This window comes from Cervus canadensis, chromosome 29, assembly GCF_019320065.1.
Source record: "Cervus canadensis isolate Bull #8, Minnesota chromosome 29, ASM1932006v1, whole genome shotgun sequence".
NCBI classification, from domain to species: Eukaryota; Metazoa; Chordata; class Mammalia; order Artiodactyla; family Cervidae; genus Cervus; species Cervus canadensis.
The window spans coordinates 46,240,155-46,264,070 of record NC_057414.1 but is presented as its reverse complement, the minus strand read 5'-3'; the positions used below and the strand labels follow the sequence as shown (position 1 = coordinate 46,264,070).

Genomic DNA, 23,916 nt, shown 5'->3' with positions numbered 1-23,916 from the left:
TGTGGGTTTGATTCCTGGGTCAGGAAGATGCCCTGGAGAAGGAAATGGCAACACAACCCTCTCCAGTATCCTTGCTTGGGAAGTCTCATGGACAGAGGAACCTGGCAGGCCACAGTCCATGGCGTCGCAGGAGAGTTGGACCCCGACTTAGGCAGCAAACAGCAACAAGAAGCGGCGCTGTTTACCCAGTTACCGTGAAGTAGCTTTCCGTGCCTTGCATCTGTTCATCCGTGAATGCCATCTCTCTGCTGGGTAGTTCTAGGGTTCCAGGGCTGGGGTATTTTATTGCACTGAACAAAACCGATGAAAGACCTTGCCCTCACGTGTTTCCACAGTCGGAGACAGTTAAGTTAGATAGTGGTCAGTGCGTTTGAAAACAGGAGTAGAAAGAAGGAATAGGGACTTGGGTGTTTGCAGTTTGAAATAGAGGAGACAGTGTTACTGACAAGGTGACAAGACCTCGGATTAAGAAAACTTTTAAATGTTTGACTCATTCAGTTATATACAAAGAATTGCAGAGAAGAGAGAGGAGGAGGAAATTGGAGCTATAGCAATGAAGAACCACTGTGCCTCCAGTAAAAATAGACTGTTTTGGTTAAGGAAAGGAAACTTTCTTACTTTCTTTGTGAAAACTGAGGGCTTGATCTCCAGCAAACTTCTGAAGAGACAGTCTCCCCTTGTCTCGTGGACAGAGGTAACTTCCTGTGTGTCTTCAGAACCTGCCTAGGAGAGGCTTCGAGTGTGAAGGGTCGCTGATGTCGGGCTGCACATAGGCAGCTCGTGGGCAGGCCGTCCCTCGGCAGCGGGGAGTAATGCCCGGTCCTTGTCTTCTGCCTCGTCCTGTGCTGGACCCAGGGATGGCTGCGTTGAGCAGGTAGTTAGACCTCTGCCTTCGTGGAACTTAGTCTTCAGTGGGAAGGCAGACATGGGTCATTTGTCAGTTGCTGAGTCGTGTCCGGCTGTTTGCATCCCCATAGACTGCAGCTCGCCAGGCTCCCCTGTCCTTCACCATCTCCTGGAGTTTGCTCAAGTTCATGTCCCTTGAGTCAGTGATGCCATCTAACCATCTCATCCTCTGTCATCCTCTTCTCCTGCCCTCAATCTTTCCCAGCATCAGGGTCTCCCAGTGAGTTGGCTCTTTGCATCCGGTGACCAGAGAATTGGAGCTTCAGCGACATTGAATCATTTATCCATTCTTTTTCTAAAAAACATGCTAATAAAAAGCTTCAGATATATACAGAAGTTGTGGTTCCCCTATATATAACTAATATTTGGTGACATAAATTAACTACTTGCTAGTCTTGGTTCATCTGTAAACATGTACTATATATATGATTTTTTTTATATATATGATTTTTTAAATAATTTTTTGATCATGACAAAAGAAAAAGTGCATGTAAGATGGTCAGTCATTACACATGTTTGAAATCAGTTTGAACATAATTTTAAGACTACTTGTATGAGTTTAGGACCTGGACAATTTTTTTTTAAATGCTAAGAGATTACAAGTATATTGAAGAGTTTGTTGATTTACAAAGACATTTTCTATTGTTTCAGCTATTTACATAAGTGATCTGATTGTTTACTCGGGATGTGTTTTCACTTACCGGCTGGCATAGTGAATCCAACACAGTTAACTCCCGGAGCTCAGGAGTGCAGTGACAGAGACGCCCCTGATGAGGCTCGGTACCGGGCCGGGGTCTGTGGGTGGAGGCGTTGGGATGTCCTGGGGGTAGACCCTGATTCCTTCTTGGAATAGAATGGCTTCTCTGCCCTGGGCCAGAATGTGGCCTAGGAGTCCTGGAGGACTGCTCGGGCTCCACCTTAGGTGGATAGAGCGGGATCACCAGCCCTCAGACTTTCATGTGGGCCAAGTGATTGTGCTGTGGGGTTCATTTGACGGCCACCCTCATTTAATAAGAATTACAGACTCTGTTGAAATTCTAAAGTCTTACTGAAATATATGGATTACATTTAAGTTCATTTTAATCATTCAGTTATTTTATGGGAAGATATTGAAGACCTTTGACTTAAGATAGGTCATACATGTATAAACAGGTTTGGTTATGTGAAGGGCGACCATATTCCCCAGTTCACACCTTGTCTCTTGACAGTGGCCCAGTTTGAAATTACGGAATTACTCTCTATGGGCTAAATGTTTTCAGTTAAAAATTAAGAATTTAAAGTTATATTGAATAATTTGCAACCAAAATGTTTTCCCTTATGAAAAGTTTGTGGTAAAAAAATAAGTTTAATCCATAAATAGAATTGTGAGGTGTCTATAAATATAAATAGCAGAATATTCATTTGTGTAATCATGGAAATTTGCATGCCAATCCAGATTTAGAGTTAGAGGCTCAAGGTTTTTGTTTGACCCTGGAAGGGAAACTGAACTGCTATGTTTTTTTTTGAAATTTTAGAATATTCTATTGCCTGGTATTCCTTTCATATTTCAACTTAATTGCCTTTTAAAAGTAAGAGATCCTTTTGATGAGGTTTGGATCTGTGTTTTCATAAAATTAATATTAAACTAAGTATGCTAACATTTAATACAAATGGATGGTTATAGTTCTTAAACCTGCAAATTTGGTAATTCCTTATAACTTTCTATTTTGAGAAAGTTTTATTTAAACAGTGGTGCTGAAGCTTGACTGACTGAACTCCCGCATGTTTGTAATGTGTCCCTATACTAGGTTATTGTTTCTCAGATAAGGGTGGTCATGTTTACAAAGTACCCTGATTTGTAGGTTTTGTGGCAAGCGGTAAGTAGGGTCTAACAACATTTTGTAGTTGTAACAGTCGAGAGAGGCCTGGAGTAGATCACGTCCTGGGCCCTTCTGTGTTTCATCCCCTCTTCACTGCTCCCTCTCAGGTAGGCCCTGCTTATGGATGTTGAAACCAAGGTTACACAGCTAGGAAATGATAGGAATGGTTCTCAAACCCAGATCAAAACCAGATTACTGTGTGTGTGCTTTGTATTCAGTGTTGAGTTCTGGGTTTGTGTTGTTTTGACCTTGAAGTATTTTCCATTTTTTAAACTCCTTGTTTGTTTTTCTTTCCTTGATTTAGCACCTTCTGGGGGCATGGGGAATGTTCTGTTGTGTTCAACTGCTTTGTCATCGCGTCACCCAGAATAGGATGTCTGTATCCGTGTGGTGTCATGTTGGAGTGGTGGCGTCCTGTGGGAGGTGAACCTCGTTGACCTCTGTCCTGCAGGAGGGCGTTTGTCCATTGCCAGATGTTTATTGTCGGCTGCCGTTTCAGTCCTTGAGACTGCCGCGTGGTGAGCAGGACGGGGGCGTGGTGAGCAGGACAGGGGCGTGGTGAGCACTCTGTCTGTGGACGGGGGTGTCTTGGGGTGCTGCTGCAGTGCTGGCCCCGACCCTGACTGGGCGGGGGATTGTCCCCTGTTCCAACAGTGCAGCAGCCGTGTTGAATTGAGCGCTGGGAGTGGCAGCAGGAAGTGAAGTGGGCGGTGGGGGTGGTGGGGAAGGGTCACCAGGCTCTGAGTTTGAAATCTGCAAGGATGTTCATCTGAAATGGAATCAAAGGATACGAATGGGAAACTCGTGCTTGCACCCTCAGGAAGATGACGGTTAAAGACTATGAGACTGACTTCCCGAAATTGCCAATTCGCAGAAGTTTGAGCCTTATGCTCTAACCAGCCGGCATCTGCCAGCATGCTCTGTCCATCTTCAGGTCAGTGAACTTGCCGCACGGCTCCTCGCTGGATTTTCTCCTTTTGCACTCTGTGCCCACAGATGCAGCCTGCCCTCAACCTGCAGACTCGCCTGTCGCTCACTTGAGTTTGCGTGTTCCACATGCAGTTCTGCTCTTGCAAATAAACTCGGTTTCTGGTAACTTGAGCTGGCCTCAGTTTGCCTCCTTTCTTGTAGGTTGTCATTGCATGGTGTGAGATGTGGGCTCCAGAGGAGACACCCTCCAAGGAATGACCCCTTCCAGTGAGCAGGGGACCCCAGCGAGCCCTAGGTGCCCTTCCTCCCGCAGGCCGCCGTGACTTCATTTGGGAAGTGTCCCCTCGGATCCCAAGCCCTGCTTTGTGGATCAGCTCTCTGACTGTATTTGGGGTCTGGGTAGGGACAGGTTGTCTGGTGAGCGCTGTTTCATTCTGAATCCACAGCGGGATCCCAGTCATCCGAAGGTTCTAAAGGTGGCCCCTTCAGGGACTCGGATGTGTTTAAGGGTCTTTCCACTAACAAATACGTGGATTTTTAACTAAATGGATCAGTCTTACTAAGGATAACTGAATTCCAAGGAACCTTTGCTTGCCCCAAACTTGTTTTTCTCCAAGTTAGAAAACTGCAGCTACCAGATTGAACCATCCACATGGAGTCATTACTGTAATTGTTCTCTGGAGCCTTCTAAATGTGTTCAGGATCATACAATTGCCTCCTTACCAAACGCTGTTTCCAAATGGAACCTGGTAAACAATGGGAGGTGGGTCTGTAAAATGTCGGAGGCCTCTTCCTTGGTGTCAGCTGAGGTCCTTCCTACCCCTGCTCCTCCATCTCCTCTATCTCTCTGCTTAGTCACTCAGTCGTGTCCGACTGTTTGCGACCCCACAGACTGTAGCCCACCAACCTCTCTCTGGGATTTTCCAGGCAAGAATACTGGAGTGGGTTGCCATTTCCTTCTCCAGTATCTCTCTTTGCTGCCTCCTTATCCTCCCTGCCCCTTACCCGAACTTCCTTTCTTTCTTCTCACTGAAACCTCACCAGCCAAGCCCATTAAAACTTTCCCTTTCAAAATCAGACCTGAGGATCCTACTAAATCATAGCAGGTTTCCTACACCCCATGGGCAAAGGTCAAGCTTAGGGCTGCATGGACTTTCCCAAGGTAATAGCATCCTCTTAGCCCTGGGGAGGAGTTTAGTCCTGTGACCCCGATTTGCCAGCTCTGTCCCTCCGGCCTGTGTCAGTCAGTCCGTGTGCTTGTCTCAGATAAGTTAGGCCTAACGCTGGACCAGGGCAACCAGCTGAGAAAACCCTGAACGATCCCTGAAGCTTAAACGAAACCAACTACTGGCCCTTGGATGTGACCAAGCTGCGGTACAGCTGAAAACCTGCATGGAGCCTGGAGCCAGCCCCCAGTCCCTGGGCCGGAGTGCGAGGCCGGCGTGCACCCAGAGGCCTGCCGTGTCCGTCCGCGGCTATGACAGCAGGCTCTGCGTTGTCCTCAGGGCCCAGTCAGGCTTCTCTACCGATGCTGAGTCCACAGAGGTGGCTTCTGATTGCGTGTTTGTAAGAGACCTAACCAGAGACTTATCCTGTTGGAACAACCTGTATAGAATTGGAGACAGTGTCTACCTTGGTCTTGTCAGTCTGGCCAGTCAGTTGGCCTGGATCCCTGAAGATGACACCGAAAGAAAGACAGCTCCAGAAGATGGAGACGCATGGTGGATCTGGCCTCGGAGAACGGGTTGCTGAAATCGGAAATTCAAACAGTGGTAACCCTCTGAGAACCCGCAGCCTCAGCGGACGCGCGGGCTGCCCCGTCCTGCCGGTGAGGAGGCGGGGGAGACGGCCTCCCCTGTTGGTTGGCGCAGGGCCGCGCTCGGTGCTCAGGACCCAGTTCTGTCCCAGACTGGGCCGCGCTGGGCCGCGCGCTCGTCCCTGTTGAGCCCGTTGACCTGTCAGAAAGCTGACCACCCGGGCGGGGTGTGTCCAGGGCCTTGGGCGGCAAGCAGCGTTGTGATTCCTTGCTGCCCCGCCGTCCCTAACCCCCACGTGCTACTATTGGTGTTCATCTCTGCTGGAAGCAACTTTTTCACTGTGGGCAACTTATGTAGTGTTTGGTGGTTTTTTTTTATTCCTGTTAATAAATGTAACTTCCAGCCTTTGCTTGGGAAGGACAACAATGTACCTGGACAGTCATGCGTCGGGGGCTTTGCTGAGGTTCCCTTTTTCACAGTTTGTTTTTTAAGGCATTTTTAAAAGTTGTTTTTGGCCTGTGCTGGGTCTTTGTTGGCGCTTGTGGGCTGCTTCTGCTTGCAGCGAGTGGGGGCTCCTGCCCCGTGGTGCGTGGGCTTCTCGTTGTGGTAGCATCTCCTGTGGCGCTCGGGCTCTGGGGTCAGGGGCTCTGGGGGCGCAGGCTCAGTGGTGGCAGCTCGAGGGCACCGGAGCGTGGGCTCAGCCGTGGCGCAGGCTCAGTTGCCCTGTGGAAGCTTCCCAGTCCAAGGATGGAACTCATGTCTCCTGCGTTGGCAGCTGGATTCTTAACCTTTGGACCACCACGGAAGCCCTTCTCACAGGTTTTAAAGGCTTGCTTAAATGACATATAGAGTTCTCTGGAGGTACCACCTCACTGCAATGTATAGATGGTTTGCTGCTTTGCTCGCCCTCCCAGAATTTCCACAAAAAGACATTGTTCACCTGTTAAAAATCTTAGCCATTAAGGGATGTAAGGGATGTAAGGAAAAACTGCAGTTTGTCCAAACACATGTTTGATATCTAGGACATTTAATCTCGGAGCAGAGAATACACCCAGATCCTGATAGACCTCAAGGCATTTTAAACTCTCCAGACTCTTCAAGTGTCAGTTACGGGGTTTCCTTTGGCTAGTGGTTTATTATTGCAGTTGGATTCCAAACTTCTCTTTAATGACTGTGCCCTTATATGCCTTTTTGGGCAGGGGACGGGAAAGGGGCTTCACCATGCAATTCACAGGATCTTAGTCCTCTGACCAGGGATCAAACCCACACCTCCAGCAGTGGAAGTGCAGAGTCTTAACCACTGGACCACCAGGGAAGTCCTGTATGCCTTTCTAAAGAGCAATAAATCTGACCTTGTTTGGGATGACGAGGATAGTTTTGTTGTTGTTGTTCAGTTGCTCATGTCTGACTTTTCGACTCCATGGACTGCAGCACGCCAGACTTCCTTGTCCTTCACCACCTCCCAGAGCTTGCTTAGACTATTGTCCATTGAGTTGGTGGTGCCATCCAACCATCTCATCCTCTGTTGTCCTCTTCTCCTGCCCTCAGTCTTTCCCAGCATCAGGTCTTTTCTAATGAGTCGGCTCTTCGCATCAGGTGGCCACAAGTATTGGACCTTCAGCTTCATCATCAGTCCTTCCAATGAATATTCAGGGTTGATGTCCTTTAGGATTAAGTGGTTTGATCTCCTTGCCGTCAAAGGGACTCGAAGAGTCTTCTCCAACACGATAGTTAGCCTTTGAAGGAAAGTTTAATAAATCCACCGAACCTTGGATACACAGATTATCAGCTACCCCTTTTCCTTATTGTGTGTGAGAAAGAAGGGAATGCCCTCAGGATATTTATCCAAAACTGACCCCTGGGTTACTGCCGCCCACAGCTAGATCCTGCCCTGAGGATATCACATGTCTTAGAGCGGTGCCTGCTGCTGCCCTCTTAGCAAAGGCTGGGTCTTTGCCTCTGAGACTACTGAGGCTGTATGGAGTTCCCCCTCCACGCCACACCTTTCAGCAGGCCATGTTACCCTCTGAAGTCTTCTTGGTCTCTGTGTGCCTCACTCTCACTCACTGTGACAGTCTCAGCCTGCTCCCCATCTCCCCTCCTCCTCTGGTGAAGTTCCTGTGACTTGACTTTGGTGGTGTCATAGTGGCACCTCATTGTAAGTGGCACTACTTACAAGAAATCTCCTAAATGAGTCTTGCTCTTGCATAGTTTGCTAACTAACGGTTCCTAACTGAAGCATGAAGGCGGTAAATTCTGTGCTGGGTGTGTGAGATTCTTGAGACTGCATCCTTACCTTTGGATGCTTCAGCTCAACGAGCTGAATCACACTGGTGTACCTCGTGTGTTGGGCTTCATAGAGACTGTGTTGTTTATAAGTTGAAGATTTGTGACAACTCTATGTCAGCACGACAGTCGATGGCATTTTCCTGACAGCATTGGCTCATGTCATGTATCTGTGACATTTTGTAATTCTCACAGTATTATTTTATTTGTTATGGTGATCTGTGATCAGAGATCTTTGATGTTACAACTTGCTGAATACTGAGGTGATGGTTACCATATTTTTAGCAATTAAGTATTTTTAAATTAAGGTATGTGTTATGCCAAAGAATGTTCAAAATTGGCAAAAACCACTACAATATTGTAAAGTAATTAGCCTCCAATTAAAATAAATAAAAAGAAAAGAATGTTCAAATTACTGTTCACTTGCACTCATTTCATATGCCAGCAAGATTATGCTCAAAATCCTTCTAGCCAGGCTTCAGCAGTACATAATTGAGAACTTCTGGGTGTACAAGCTGGAAGGGCAGAGAACCAGAGATCAAGTTGCCAACATCGGCTGGACCATAGAAAAAGCAATGGAATTCCAAACAACATCTGCCTCTGCTTCATTAACTATGCTAACGCCTTTGTGTGGATCATTACAAACTGTGGAATATTCTTAATGAGATGGGAATACCAGACCACCTTACCTGCCTCCTGAGAAATCTGTATGCAGGTCAAGAAGCAGCAGTTAAAACCAGACACAGAACCACAGACTGGGAAAGGAGTGTGTCAAGGCTATATGTTGTCACCCTACTTGTTTAACTTATATGCAGAGTACATCATGTGAAATGCCGGGCTGGGTGAAGCACAAGCTGGAATCAAGATTGCTGGGAGAAATAATAACCTCAGATATGCAGATGACACTGTCCTTGTGGCAGAAAGCGAAGAGGAACTAAAGAGCCTCCTGATGAAGGTGCAAGAGGAGAGTGAAAAGGCTGGCTTAAAACTCAGCATTCAAAAACAAGATCGTGGCATCCAGTCCCATCATTTGATGGCAAACAGATGGGGAATATATGGAAACAGTGTCAGATTTCATTTTCTTGGGCTCCAAAATTAATGCAGACGGTGACTGCAGCCATGAAATTAAAAGACGCTTGCTCCTTGGAAGAATAGCTATGGCAAACCTACACAGTGTATTAAAAAGCAGAGACATCACTTGGCTGACAAAGGTCTGTATAGTCAAAGCTGTGGTTTTTCCTGTGGTCATGTGTGGATGTGAGAGTTGGACTATAAAGAAGGCTGAGCACCGAAGAATTGATGCTTTGAACTGTGGTGTTGGAGAGTCCCTTGAATTGCAAGGAGATCCAACCAGTCCATCCTAAAGGAGATCAGTCCTGAATATTCATTGGAAGGACTGATGCTGAAGCTGCAGTCCTTTGGCCACCTGATGCAAGGAGCTAACTCATGGGAAAAGACCCTGATGCTGGGAAAGATTGAAGACAGGAGGAGAAGGGGGCGACAGGATGAGATGGGATGACAGAGAGGATGGGATCTACCGAGGGCTTGTTCCCATGGGGCGGAGCAGCTGAACTTGGAAAGGTAATTAGGATTCTTCTGATTCACACCTTTTACTTTTAATGCTTGTGTCAGAGCTTTTCAATATCGACAGACCCATGTAGACAGCCTAACAGAAGTTGTCTTTGAAAACTACCCAGCCCCAAACCTCCACACTGCATAGCGTGGGGGATCCTGTGGCTGGCTAGAGGAAGAAGGCTCTATTTATGTTAACAAATGAGGGAAAGGAATACAGGAACTAAAAGTGATGAAAGATAATAACAGACTGCTATCTGAAACGGGCCGGGCCTCTGGGACCTGGGTCGTTTTTGACCTCTTAAGTATAGGCAGCAGGAGAAACAGGTTGAGAAGTTTATTTCAGTTAGTAGCCTTAAGTGCAGTTTGGCCATGGGTGTAATCCATATAGGTAAATTTCTGTTTTGTAGCAGCAGTCTTTCTCCTAGGTGTATGTACAAAATAAAGTTATTTTTTCCCATCTGTAGCTACAAAGTAAAGGCATATCCTGGAGCCCAACTGACCACGGAAACTGAAGTGACAATATCAGAGGAACATAAGCATTCTCAGTTGTTCCGTTGTTTAAATGAGGCCACGTATCTGCTTTCATGGGGTGAAATCTCTGGAGTCCTCCTCAGCTCAGAGGGACACAGTGTCCACTTGTGGCCAGCAGTGCCTCTGACTTGACCGAGCGAGATGCCCACATGGTCAGGCTGACCTTCACTTCGCTCTCTCTGAAAGTCTGATCCAAAGGAGGAGTGTGAGAAGAGTTTACTTTCAAATGGAGCCAAAAGTTGTGAGATGGAGAATCTCATGGGCCTGCTCCTCAGAAAATGAAGTCAGGATGGTGGGGCTAGTTTCAGCGAGCGTTTATCATCCAGCCCATCAGGGCAGCCCACCCAAGTCTGGAGCACGCTCCCCTGGAGCTCCCTTGAGCACGTGCGTCCCGAGCTGCAGTTCCCCTGCTCTTCCCGGAACAGACTGTTTCTGGTGACTCAAGCCTGCCTCAGTTTATCTTCTTCTAGACTGACAGAAACACACCGTGCTAGCCATGTGACCTCGGGTCAGGTACCTCACCTTTCCCTTCCTCAGCATCCTCCTCTGTGCCCTGGGGTATGCCTCCCTGCTAGAGTCCATGTGGGGGGGTGCCTTACGCAGGCCCTCGCCAGCCAGAAGGGCTTGGCATCAGGGGTGTGGCCTGATGGGGTGGTGAAAGTGGGACCCTGTCTGTCAAGCTGGCAGTTAGGCTGCTGCAGCAGAGAGCAGGTGCTGTGTGTGGTCAGCACAGAAGGTGCCGGTGCGTGTGTGTGTCAGGCAGTGGAGGGTTGACTTCCGTAACCAAGTCATCATTGGTTTCAGTCAGTAACCAACTTGGCAGCAGGTGTCAGAATCCATCCCTAGTCTCTGGCCCAGGAATCCTGCAGGCACACTCTCCTGTTGCTCTGTGAAGAGTAACCTGGGAAGGGGGAAGCCCTGTAAACTGAGATGTCTTCATGTGGACACTGCCAGAGGTGCATCCTGGGGGAAGAGGCTTTGGTATTTAACAGCTGGTACAAGCAGAGTGTGTTAGCTTTTACAGTGCTGTCATCAGATGTCGTGTTGAAGACTGCCTGTCTCATGTTTTGCATTTACAGTATGTGAAACGGCAGAATATAAGCCTGGGAATCGCCCAGGTGTAGCTGCATGTATGCGGCTGACTTTAGGGGAGCTGAGCTGGGAAGCATGGGGATTCGGGCTTCTGTGTTAGGCGACTTTGGACTCAGCAGGTGATGGGGACCCTTGGAGGGTGTTTTCCCACTGCTGGTTTTCATTTGCTTAAATCATTTAGCTTTTTGAAAAAGATAATGTAACATTTATGTAATATTTTCAATTCTTAAAATAGTTCGTAGTAGTTTAGTTGCTCAGTCATGTCCGACTTTTGCCACCCTGTGGACCCGCCAGGCTCATCTGTCCCTAGGAGTTTCCAGGCAAGAATACTGGAGTGGGTTGCCATTTCTTCTTCCAGGTGATATTCCTGACCCAGGGATCGAACCCAGGTCTCCTGCCTTGCAGGCAGATTCTTTGCTGACTGAGCTACCAATAGTTAGCATGTTTTATTTTGAAACAAGATGCAGTTAAAATAGTTGTAGCTCATAATTTCCAACTGGAGCTGTTTTTCCTACCTAGGAAGGGTTATTGTTTTCTTTGACCCCAGGGCACTGATTAAGGGGTTTCTGCTTTGTTCAGATGCCCAGGAAGGAGGCATCTACCAGCTGTCAGCCTGAAAACGCCCCTGGCGGGGCGGGGGTGGGGGGTGGGGGCTACACCTAGGATTAAGGAAGCTTGATCACCAAGCCTGACTCTTTTCACCTGTGCATTTGGATAGGGTTAATATCAAGGTCTCTAAGGAGTAAATGTCTTGGAACCCACCTTTTATGGGTAGACAGTCCCCTGATCTGGAGATAGTCTTTGTTTTATGTCTCTTGTAAGAGTGGATCATACTGAGTGTGTTACACACCGCATCTTCAGTGTAGAAGTCATAGATTCAGTCCCAGGTATTTTCAGTTTTGTGACTCTGAGGAAGTTCCTCAACCTTTTTATGCCTATAGTGGTAGTACCTATTTTAAAGAGTGGTTCTGAGTATTAAAAGACCATCTGAAATAAATGTGCCTTGCTAGAAGAAAAAAAAAAAGACCATACGGAATAAACAAAATTTTAAATTCATCATGTGAGTTACAGTTTTAAAAACAATATGAACACCAGTAAATGTTTGGAATTGCTCTAAAACAATTGACCTACCATAAATAAGTTTTTCTGTTTCTATTTTTTTTTTGTTATTTTTATTTTATGTGTTTCTGTTTCTGAAACTTGCTATAAACACAAGCTAAAATTGATTAATTGTCATTATTCCGAAATCTGGTCATTTTAGTGCCAATAAGAGAAATGTTTTATGAGCGAAATATGCTTGCGCTGAAAGGCATGTAGTTTGTATAATTGGATGAGTTTTGACAAGTGTATGTGTCCAGGTAACCAGTACCCCATTCAAGGTCTGGAACATTCCCAGCGCCCCAGAGCATTCCCTCCTGCCCCTCCTTGGGAAGTCCTCATGCTCATCTCAGAAAATCACTGCTAGAAGAATGCATTTGAAATGTTTTTGTTTGTGAATATTTAGTAATGTTCATTTTTTTTAATTTGTAGGAGATAAAGACATTCAGATGGCAGATAACAGGTAAGGCAGAATGGACTCTGCTTACTAGAGTGTACATTTTAGTTAGCCGAAGCCAAGTGTCATTAGATGCTCCAACTGACAATGGCTCTTGTTAGATAAGAAAAATGGCCCGTGTTGTCTGTCTTGAAACTTTGTGGAGACTAATACTTTGAAATATATGATCTTAGTTTTTCAGATGGGGCTCCTTCAGATTCCTTGGAAGCTGCTAAAAACGCGAGTAACACAGGTTAGTGCTGCATGCGGGAGGGTGAACCGCAGGGGAGCTCGCATGCAGCGCAGGGCCTCCTGCTCTTGAACCTTTTAGTGAAATGGAACCAGGAATGCAAGTTCTGGGTTGCTGTGCTTCAGAAGCTTTAGCAGAGTTAGAATGATTCAAATGAAGGCCAGCGCTTCATTCAGGCCCTGCAGAAGTCAGGCGCCCAGCAGGTCCCTCAGGCTGCTGTCACCGAGCAGGGCACTCTGCGACCTGGGCCGTTTCTGCTGCCCACCCCGCCCCCCCACCCGATTATTCAGAAGCAAGTCCCAGATACCAGGAATTCTTAATGTGTTACTTTTTCTCCGTTTTTTGGCCTGTATATCTCTACTTGTTTCCTCCTCAGAACCAGTTGAAAGTATATTGTGGATATTCTGGCTCTTTTCTTAAAACAAGTTAGTGTCAATTTCCTAAAAACTATTAACAGGATAAATTCTCGTAACCACAATGCCATTACTGCAAGCAAGAAAGTCAGTGTTGATCCAGGGCCGTTAGTTAACGTACAGTCCTGTTCCTGTCTCCTGGCTTTCTCAGCAGTTCTTACCCCACCGTCCCCCATGCCCACATCCGGGCTGTCATAGGACTGCATGTCGAGTTGAATTCTGCCCCTCGTGTTCTAGAATTATCCCCACCTGTGCACCCTTCTGGCAGGTACGCACACCGGCCGTGGGCCCAGCTGCCGTGCGGAATGCCCACACTCTGGGCAGGTCTGGTGGTTCTCTCTCCGTTAGATTCAGAGTAAATGTTGGCAAGAGGACTGCACAGGCGGCCTAGTGGGGTGGGAGTGCAGCTTGGCAGGGGTGCTGACTGAGGGAGCCAGCGTCTGGCAGTCTTTCCCCTGACGGGCCTTGTAGTCGGCAAGCTGTCGGACACCACGTTCTGTGGGCCTCTTGTGTTCCCTGAGACGCTTGCGTGGGGATTTGGACACCACTGATGGTCCTAGCTGGATCGGGGATGACCTTGGTGGTCAGCAGAGGGTGTTTCCTGTTTGTGTCAATCTGACTGACAGATAACATCCGTTAAAGAAGTACTTCCCGCTGTCCCTTTCTAGCATTACTATAGACTCCTGGGTCTGCTTTTTATTCAGTGTTTTATTATTTGCCACCTTCGTTCTTCTTGGTGTGCAGATCGTCCCGCGTGGCCCGTGGAGGCCCTTTAAAGCTGGCGTCTGGGTCCCTGTGCTTCGCCTCATCCGTTTTGGGTTCCCTCTACCTTTGTGGCATGGGGATGTTCCGTTGTCTCTTGAGCTTTCCTTGCCCCAGACCTGAAGTCTACATTTACGCAAGGAGCCCTATGACTTTAGTGGGGAGAGAGATTTAGAAACCAGAATGTCCGTGCTCTCGTTGTTCATAGGCCTTTCGGTGGCTGGAGCTAGAGCTGTGGTCTGTGTGTGTAGCGTTTACATGCTGTGCATGTATGCAGTTCTGCATAGACACAATCGCATACGTTTTGTATGCATACACAGTGCTTCATGTTAGCTGTTGTACTTGTGGCTAAATGTCAGAACTGAGTGCCTACTGCTGTATTCCGCTTGCCCTCGTCACTGTCTTACCAAAGGGCGGGCAGCGCTGCAGGCCTGTGCTTGCTTTTGACTCAGGTGGGGACGCGGACTTTGGGTTTCTGTCCAGCGTCTCGGAGGGCTAGTCGGTTCAGCGCAGAGCGTGCTCCGTGAGCCAGGCTGTGCCAGTTCCCGGGAGGGCTGATGGCCCTCAGGATCCTCTGTTCATCGGGGGTCAGCACAGGTGTGTGTGACTGTGGTGACCGTGTCCTCGCTGGGAGGTGGGGGCTTCCCCTGCTCCGGTGAGGGGCAGGACCCTCAGGTGCCCTGTGTAGATCCGTAGCCATCCACTTGGGTGACTAACGTCGACTGTGCCTTTAAGAATAACTTGCTCTGACAGTTTTCACCTTCCTTTTTCACAGTTCTGTATTCTGTAGTATTTTGTTGTTCAGTCACTCAGTTGTGTCTGACTTTCTGCAACCCCATGGACTGTAACCTTCCAGGCTCTTCTGTCCATGGGATTTCCCAGGCAAGAATACTGGAGTAGGTAGCCATTTCCTTTTCCAGAAAAATAAGTATTTTTGAAAAAAATGTTTTTAAATGTTGGCTGTTGTGTGGTGGGTGTATGTTATGTTTTTTTGGCTTTGTCTTTTTTTTTTAACTCTTAACAGAAAAGCTCACAGATCAGGTAATGCAGAATCCTCAAGTTTTGGCAGCTTTGCAGGAACGACTTGACAATGTCTCCCACACTCCTTCAAGCTACATCGAGACGTAAGTATGCCCCGAACGAGACTTGGTGCAATTTTAAGAAGCAAAGAAAGAAAACTCCCTGGGTTGTTTAGATTAGTAGTAAGTGTGTTTTCATCCAGCAGACCTTGCCTGCTGTGAGCAGGCTCTGAGGCCCCAGAGAGGAGTGCAGGGTTGAAGCCTAGCAGAGGACACAGGCCTGCCCCGAGGGTGGTATGGCGGGTCGGCTCCCTGGGCCGTCCTGGGGCCTCGAGAGGGCTTCACGGGTTGCCTGTGCGGGGAGGGCCGGAGGGGGCCCAGGGAGCCAGTCCTGCCTGCTTGGCTCCGCCAGCCTGTGGCACCGGGCGTGGCTTACTCGGGCAGGCTCTGTCCTGGGCATGTGGGGCACCCGCTCGGGGAGCCTCTGGACGCCCTTCTCAGGGCCTGGCTGTCTTCCTGGGCTTCTCTCCTGCGGCCAGGGCAGGGCTGGGCCTCTGTCCACCCTCTCCACGGGCGCTCTGCACAGGACGGGGTGATGTCACAGGGAGGGCACGCTGGGGGTCTGCTCTGCCCAGAGAGAGGGTGTTCCAGGAGATGAGCTTGAGGGAGGGGCTCTGTGAGGGCCTGTAGACTGGACCGGTTGTGTGTGTGTCTGTGTCTAAGTCTATGTCTGTGTGTGTTGGGGGTGCCCTGGGTGGGGGTGTGTGTGTGTCTGTGTCTGTGTCTATGTGTGTGTGTGTGTGTGTGTGTTGGGGGTGCCCTGGGTGTGTGTGTGTGTGTTGGGGGTGCCCTGGGGGTGTGTGTGTGTGTGTGTGTGTTGGGGGTGCCCTGGGTGGGGGGGTGTGTGTGTGTGTGTCTGTCTGTGTCTGTGTGTGTGTGTGTGTGTGTGTTGGGGGTGCCCTGGGGGTGTGTGTGTGTGTGTGTGTTGGGGGTGCCCTGGGTGTGTGTGTGTGTGTTGGGGGTGCCCTGGGTGGGTGTGTGGGTGTGTGTGCGTGCGTGCGTGCCCTGGGGCTGAGCCGGGGAAACAGGCGAAAAGGTCGGGTTCTCCTTTCCCGCTGCAGACCCTGGGCGCGCCGGGGGCGTTGGCTGAGGGGATGGGAGCAGTCGGAGGCTCTGTGCGGTAGAACTAGCCCCATGTTGCACGCTGCACGTGTGTGGTGTGCCTGTCGTGGGGAGGAGAGGGCTGTGCGGTTGCTGCTGCTGTTGGGAGGTGAGCTGGGAAGGGTGTCGAGTCCAGTTGGCTTACAGTCCTGTGTTATTTTTACTCCATTTAGTAGATTTGAAAGTTGCGAAGTAACTTTTTAAGTTGTATAATTGATGTAGAAGAGAAGCGCAGATGTGAATGTGTTTAGTGTCATTAAATTCCTGCTCTGCTTTCTCCCGTCGTCTTGCTCGCAGCCATTCTGGGCGTTTCCTGTCGTTGGGAGCCTTGGGTGCAGCACCTCCGTCCCCACTGCACTTGCCTGGATATGGTTGTCTCAAGACGGGGCTCTCTGTGATCGAGGCTGTCCCAGGACACTTGGCCCTCTGTATCTGCAGATTTAGCCAATGGAAGATCAAACATATTGGGGGACAGACTTTTTCCAGGAAGTTGCAGAAAGCAGAACTGTTTACACAACATTCACATTGTATTTACAGTATATGGAAGAACGTGCTTAGGTTATATGCGCACACACTGCTCTTTGATATATGAGGGACTTGAGTGGATTTTGATATCCACTGATTGGCCCCCTCCACGGCTGCACTTTCTGAACAGTGCCGTGTGGAGAGGTGCCTGGACTGTGTGCTCTTAGACTAATGCCTGCCCTGCCCTTGGAGGAGGATGCGGGGCAGGACCCAGGGCCACCAGAGGGGGCTGTGCACGTCTTTGAGGGGCCCAGGAGTCTTGGTTTTTTTCCAGTTGTGACTAAGGGCTTTGGGTTAAACACATAATTTTGATGGATTTAAAATGGTTTTGTTTTTCTCTTACGATTTATGAAAGCAAGGCATACGAATGAAAGTGCTTCTTAGAAGGTGAAAGGTATCACAGGGCCAGTGAGCCCGCGCTCTGACTCTGGGGCCGCCTGCACGCCGTGCCCCTCTTGTCTCTGGGTTCTCTCTGCTGCGTTGGTCGGGGCACTGATTCTCTAGAGGGGGTTGTACACCGGCCCTGTTTTAATCCTGTTCATCTTATCCCTGTTCCCAGTCTTTAACTTTTACATCAGTGGTCATCCAGGCCATAAATATTTGTTTTCTTAGACTAAATTCTGAGAAGTTGAGGCAAAGGGTATTTTCAGGGTTCTTATTTGCCCTTAAGAAAGATGTGTCAGTATGAGGGCCTCTGCCCTCAGCTTCATCAAACCTGGGATTTTTTTTTTTTAATTGCCAATTTGATAAAGAAAAGATAGCGGTTTTGTTCTGTTTTGATTTCCATTTTGTTGTTGATTTATCTTCAGCTGTGTGCAGGCTTTCTCTTGTTACGGGAACAGGGCTTCTCTTGCTGAGGACTGCAGGCATGGTAGCCGTGGCCCTGGACTGGGTTGCCAGCGGCGGGTGGGACCTTCCCAGACTAGGGATTGGACCCGCGACCCCAGTACTGGAAGGCAGGGTCTTAACCACGGACCACCAGGGAAGTCCACGATGGCAATTCTTTTAAATTTAAATTCTTTTGGATAGTTTGTGAGATTGGACCTTTCTTGCGTGTTTGATTGTGGTAGGTTGACAAAAAGTTCGGTTTCTTCCGTAAGATAGTGATTGTTGTTGTTCAGCTGCCCGGTCGTGTCTGGCTCTTTTCAGCCCCACGGACCGCAGCACTCCGGGTTTCTGTGTCCTTCCCCATCTTCTGGAGCTTGCTCAAACTCATCTCCTTCTGTCCTCAGTCTTTCCCAGCATCAGGGTTTTTTCTATATTCAGGGTTGATTTCCTTTAGGATTGACTAGTTTGATCTCCTTGCTGTGCAAGGGACTCTCAAGAGTCTTGTCCAACACCATAGTTCAAAAGCATCAATTCTTTGGTGCTCAGCCTTCTTTATGGTCCAGCTCTCTCACCCATACATGACTGTTGGAAAAACAATAACTTTGACTAGATGGACCTTTGTAGGCAAAGTAATGTCTCTGCTTTTTAGTACTCTGTCTAGGTTTGTTAGAGGTTTCCTTCCAAGGAGCAAGCATCTTTTAATTTCACAGCTACATCACCGTCCACAATGATTCTGGAGCCGAAGAAGAAAAAGTCTGTCACTGTTTCCATTGTTTCTCCATCTATTTGCTATGAAGTGATGGGACCAGATGCTGTGATCTTAGTTTTTAAATATTGAGTTTTAAGGCAGCTTTTTCGCTCTCCTCTTTCACCTTCATCAGGAGGCTCTTTAGTTCCTCTTCGATTTCTGCCATAAGGGTGGTGTTATCTGTATATCTGAGGTTACTGCTATTTCTCCTGGCAATCTTGATTCCAGCTTGATTCATCCAGCCCGGAATTTCGCATAATGTACTCTGCATATAAGTTAAATAAGCGGGGTGACAATATATGGCCTTGACATACTCCTTTCCCAATTTGGAACCAGACCATTGTGCTATGTCTGGTTCTAACTGTTGCTTTTTGACCTGCATACAGATTTCTCAGGAGGCAGGTAAGGTGGACTGGTATTACCATCTCTTGAAGAATATTCCACAGTTCGTTGTGATCCACACAGTCAAAGGCTTTGGCGTAGTCAATTAAGCAGAAGTAGATGTTTTTCTGGAATTCTCTTGCCTTTTCAATGATCTAGCGGATGTTGGCAGTTTGATCTCTGGTTCTTCTGCCTTTTCTAAATCCGTCTTGAACATCTGGAAGTTCTCGGTTCATGTACTGTTGAAGCCTGGCTTGGAGAATTGTGAGCATCACTTTTCTGGCGTGTGAGATGAGTGCATTTGTGCGGTAGTTTGAACGTTCTTTGTCATAAACACACAAAAAAGATTTGTGCAGAATGTGAGAGGGTGCTGTGACTGACGAAACGTATCGGAAGTGGTTTCCTGCTGAGGTTTCTTCTGGATGAGACTCTGAGGTCGGATAGACCAGTTGAAGTCGGTGGTGATCAAATTGAGACAGTAACTAATAGCAGTCAGCATTATACTATACGGAGATAGCCTGTATCAAAATATCCAAATCAAGCATTGATAGTCGTTTGTACAAGTTTGGTTATGTTAATCACTTTGATATTTAGATTCCATGTAAGTTAAATGAAAAAAACCTTGACCATGTTTTTGCATGTGATTCTCTACCTAAACTACCTAAACTAAATGGGCTTCCCTTGTAGCTCAGTCAATAAAGAATCTGCCTGCAGTGCAGGAGACCTGGGTTCGATCCCTGGGGTGGGAAGATCCCCTGGAGAAGGAAATGGCAACCCACTCCAGTATCGTTGCCCGGAAAATCTCATGGACAGAGGAGCCTGGTGGGTTGCAGTCCATGGGGTCGCAGAGAGTTGGGCACAACTGAGTGACTCACACTTCCTTACTTTACTCTACTTAAACATAATGAGAATGTTTTGTTTTTAAAATAAATTGTGATGGCTGATGAAAAGTGGGTACTGTACAAGAGTGTGGAATGGAAGAGATGGGGCAAGGGAAATGAGCCCTCACCAGCCACACCACAGACCAGTCTTCACCCAGAGAAGATGATGTAGTGTATATGGGAGATTGGAAAGGAGTCCTCTGTTAAGAGCTCCTTCTGGAAAACCAAGCAATGAATTCCAACAAGTACTGCTCCCAGTTAGAGCAACTGAAGCAGCACTTGGCTGACAGTATCCGGGGTCGGTCAGGAGCAAACAGGTCACCCTTCGTCAGGGTAATGTAAGACCTTATGTTTCTCTGATGACCAGGCAAAATCTCAGCTAGGACGTTCTGGTTCATCCACCATGTTCACCAGACCTTGCACATTCCGATTTCCACTTATTTTGGTCTTTACAAAATTCTTTGAATGGAACAATTTCACTCTCCTGGAAGACTGTAAAAGGCACTTGGAACAGTTCTTTTGGCTCAAAAAGATAAAAAGCAGCTTCCCTGATGGCACAGTCCTAAAGAATCTGCCTGCCAATGCAGGAGATAGGGGTTTGATCCCTGATCCGGGAAGATCCCACACGCCTCAGAGCAGCGAAGCCCACGCGGCACAACTCTCGAGTCTGTGCTCCAGAGCCCAGGAGGCGCGACTGCTGAGTGCTCACGCTGCAGCTGCTGAAGCCTGTGCTTGGCCACAGGAGGCGCCCTGAGCGGAGAACAGCGCCTGCTCGCCACAGCCAGGGAAGGTTCCGGGCAGCAGAGCCAGGGGCAGATAGATGCACCCGTGAAGCTGCCTGAGGATGGCAGAAGGCAGCAGAGCAAACCACGGAATACATTGTTCAGTGAGATTTTTGATGAGAATGAAAAATGGCTTTTATATTTACTTAAAGGACAAAAGAACTTTTTGGTCAATCCAGTATTTTTTGTGGATTATCTTTTCAGCTTCCTTCCCCACCACCCTGCTCTTTGGGGGTGGGTGTTTGTTTCTAATGATTTTTAGGAGCTCTTTTTCATTGTGCGGATGTTAATTCTATGTGAATGTTGTTTTAATAAAAAAAATAAGTACTTCGCAGTCATCTGGATTTTTCTTACCCCCTCTCTAGTTTACCTAAAGCAGTAAAAAGAAGAATCAACGCGTTGAAGCAGCTCCAGGTGAAATGTGCACATATAGAAGCCAAGTTCTATGAAGAAGTCCATGACCTGGAGAGAAAGTATGCAGCCTTATACCAGCCTCTCTTTGACAAGGTCAGGATGCTGTTAGTGAGTTTTAGTAGTGTGTTTCAAGTCTTTCTCCAGGAAAGACATCCAGAAATACCTGGGGATCACTGAATGTCTTTCCTTAAGCCTCAAAACAGCATCTTAAAACAAGTTATACAAGCATCCAGTGTTCAGTCTTTTCATTCACATTATTTACAGGTTCATTGTCTTAACTCTCAAGTTTCTAAATAACTTTAAGATCTTGTTTTTTTACTCTTAGAGAAGGGAATTCATCACTGGTGATGTTGAGCCGACAGACGCAGAATCGGAATGGCACAGTGAGAATGAAGAGGAGGACAAATTGGCCGTGAGTTTTGGCTTCACGCGTGCCGCTGGTGGTGTTTCAGTGCTGCCACAAGTGCGACGGCCTCGGGTGGTGACCTAGTGGTTAGGACTTGGCGCTTTCCCCGCCACGGCCCGGTTCCAGTCCTGGTCTGGGGGCCCGAGACCCCAAGCTGTGCAGTGCTGTGGGGGATGGGTAAGAAAAGAAAGAAGATGGTTTTCTTCTGCGTGGAGGAGAACTCCTAACAGTAGGCGTGGCTTCCCCCTCAGGTTGAGCGTTTAGATTTCTTCAGGAGGATGAAACAGGGTGGCTTGCGAGTCGGGCGTCTGACTGGCTCTATCAGTTGCTATGGCGAGCCAGACACAGTCCCCCTTGTCGGCCATCTGGGGCAGCCTGCACGTGGTGCAGACCGTCTGGGGAGGTGAAGGAGGCAGAGATGCACATGGGGAGAGCAGCCCTGTGCCCAGAAGGGCAGGTGCTGGAGGCAGGGCTGCAGTGGGCAGAGCATACAGGAACTCAGAGCTGGCGAAGTGGCCCTGGGGCCTCTCGCCACTGGGCGCTGGAAGGTGCTCCTCAGGTGATGTGCTCTGACCGCCACCTGCTGGCCGCCTTCTCCTGGGGCTGGTGACGGGTACCAGTCCAGGGCTCTGGGAGTCCCAGCACGACACGGTGAGCTCTGTCACCTGATACTACACTATCCCATAGTGTAAACGTTGAGGGAGGTTTTTTGAAATGTGTGTTATTTTTGATCGTTTACAAACATGTCTAGTCTGGTGTAGCTGAAGCCGTGCCTGTGGATAGCTGTGCATCAGGTCTTCACCGTGGGAGGAGAATCTGCCTCTGCTACCTTGAAGGCCCCTGTCATCATTTCCCCTGAGAAGCACGCATCAGGGCTGTGACGTAGCCGACTCCCTTCCTCCCGGGCACATCACCTTCCTCGCCACCACCCTGCTGTTTGCACGCTGCCTCTGTCCCAACACCCCTGCAGCCTTGGACGTGCAGCAGGGCGGGTGTTTCTGTCGCGGAGGTCCCGGGGTGTCCTCTGTTGGTGATTGGGTGGATGGCGAGCCAGTGCTGGGCAGCCTCTCCCCGTCAGGGGCCTGCGCCAGTCCCCAGCTCTGCTCCCCGTGGTCTGGAATTATATTGAGGAATTACATCCAGATCTGGATGCCTGAAAGGCTTTGTTCCTCCGAGACACTTGAGAGTGATGGCACAGTGCTCCTGGAGATTCAGATTCAAAGACAGGGGTTTTTGACAGAGGTTTTAATGGGATTCTGAAACTATTAGTCTGTATTAAATAAGCCACTGCAAAATCTGTAAACTTGTAGCTTCATAATGAGTATTCTATTTTGTTTCTTTGTATTTGTAGGGAGACATGAAAAATAAAGCAGTCATAGCAGAAAAAGAAGCAGCAGCAGCAGAAGAGCCAAACCCCAAAGGCATTCCAGAGTTCTGGTTTACCATTTTCAGAAATGTGGACATGTTGAGCGAGCTGGTACAGGTAGGCACACGGCCCACTCCCACTTACAGACAGGCGAGCTGCTTGTGAATTCTGAGCAGGCGTTGACGGCGGTGGAAAAGCCTCTTCTGTGGCCATAGCTTGGAGGAGGAATCAGGCAGGGCCCCCGGCACCCTTTTGCTATGGTCCCCTGGGAAGGCCTGCCTCGCGGAACCTCTGCCAAGCTCGAGGTAGCTTTGCTGTTTGTTGCAGCCTCGCCCCAGGAAGAGAATGAATAGATTCCAGAGCCTTCCCCGCCTCACATGATGTGGGCACGAGAGAAGTGTGGGGACGAGGGGCCCGGGTGGAAGTGCTGGCACCGAGGGGTCCCGTGTGTGCACGCGTGTGCACGCGTGTATCTGCACAGAGACCCACAGGCGTGCGCTTCCTTAGTCTTCTCTCTAGATTGAGTTTTGGAGTTTGAAATGGGCCTGTCATGCAGTCTTGCTAATTGTACAAATATTTAAGAAGTTGCTATTCTTCTTCTGATAATTTTCCTTGAAAAAGTCTTTTTTTTTTAAATGGCAATGGCCGAGCTGTCTTTGACTTGTTTTATGGAGCTTTCTATAGTGAAGTGGTGAACCACTTAAAAGGTAACAAATGTGACGTTCCCTGAGGTGAGTTTCCAGAATTCAGAAACTGGTACTGCTCAGAAGTCCGCAGGGAGGGTGGTCTCTGCATTTGGTTGAGGCGGCTCGGCACAGCGCTTTCACACCGCAGAGCGTGGCCGTGGTGGGCGTGCAGACGGCTGTCGCTGCTGCAGCTCCTGTGCAATTCCAGGGCGCTGGTCGTGATGCTCCAGAAACGTGCTGCGTCCCCGCCTCTGCCCGCCTGGTCTGATGCGTGTCTGGGCGCCAGAGCCCGAGAAGGCGTGGCAGGAGTGTGCTCCTGCTCTCCGTCCAGACTGGGGCATGTTTCAGATACGTGTATTAGAGTAGCCCTGTGTTCTTCTTTTTTTCTTAATATATATATTTTGTAGAAGTGTAGTTGACTTACAGTGTTTCAGGTGTATAACCTGGTGATTCAGTGATACCTGTGCATATTTTCCATTACAGATTATTACAAGGTAATGACTGTAGTTCCCTGTGGTATACAGTGAAGCTTTGTTGCTTGTTTGCATATCTATTTTTTTAGAATTAGAAATCTAGCATTCTATTCAGACTAAGTCAAATAAGTGGAAGCAAAATGTCATACATTTTTCTGTCAGGCAAAAATTTGTTAAGTTTTCTAAAATATATATATTATACATGCTGTTATATATACGTATACAAAAGCTTTTTTACTATGCTTGATAAAAACTTGAGAAAGAACATTAAAAAAAAAAGATGGAGAAATTGGAAAACATAAACGAAATGGGAGCACTGAATATGAAATAGAAAAAGTGAAAACAAATTAG

At 48.1% G+C, this 23,916-nt stretch overlaps 1 protein-coding gene across 3 annotated transcripts in view; it reads left to right on the top strand.

The window, feature by feature from the left end:
• Nucleotides 1-23,916, top strand: part of NAP1L4 (nucleosome assembly protein 1 like 4) — a 48,700-nt gene that overhangs the window by 5,790 nt on the left and 18,994 nt on the right. For all 3 annotated transcript variants that reach the window (XM_043452126.1, XM_043452127.1, XM_043452124.1), the window contains 6 exons: nt 12,467-12,497; nt 12,665-12,723; nt 14,920-15,019; nt 20,586-20,727; nt 20,960-21,046; nt 22,392-22,523. In XM_043452126.1, the coding sequence (XP_043308061.1) occupies nt 12,484-12,497; nt 12,665-12,723; nt 14,920-15,019; nt 20,586-20,727; nt 20,960-21,046; nt 22,392-22,523 (534 nt within the window). In that variant the 5' untranslated portion in view covers nt 12,467-12,483. Of the gene's footprint in view, nt 1-12,466; nt 12,498-12,664; nt 12,724-14,919; nt 15,020-20,585; nt 20,728-20,959; nt 21,047-22,391; nt 22,524-23,916 lie in introns of those variants that run through there.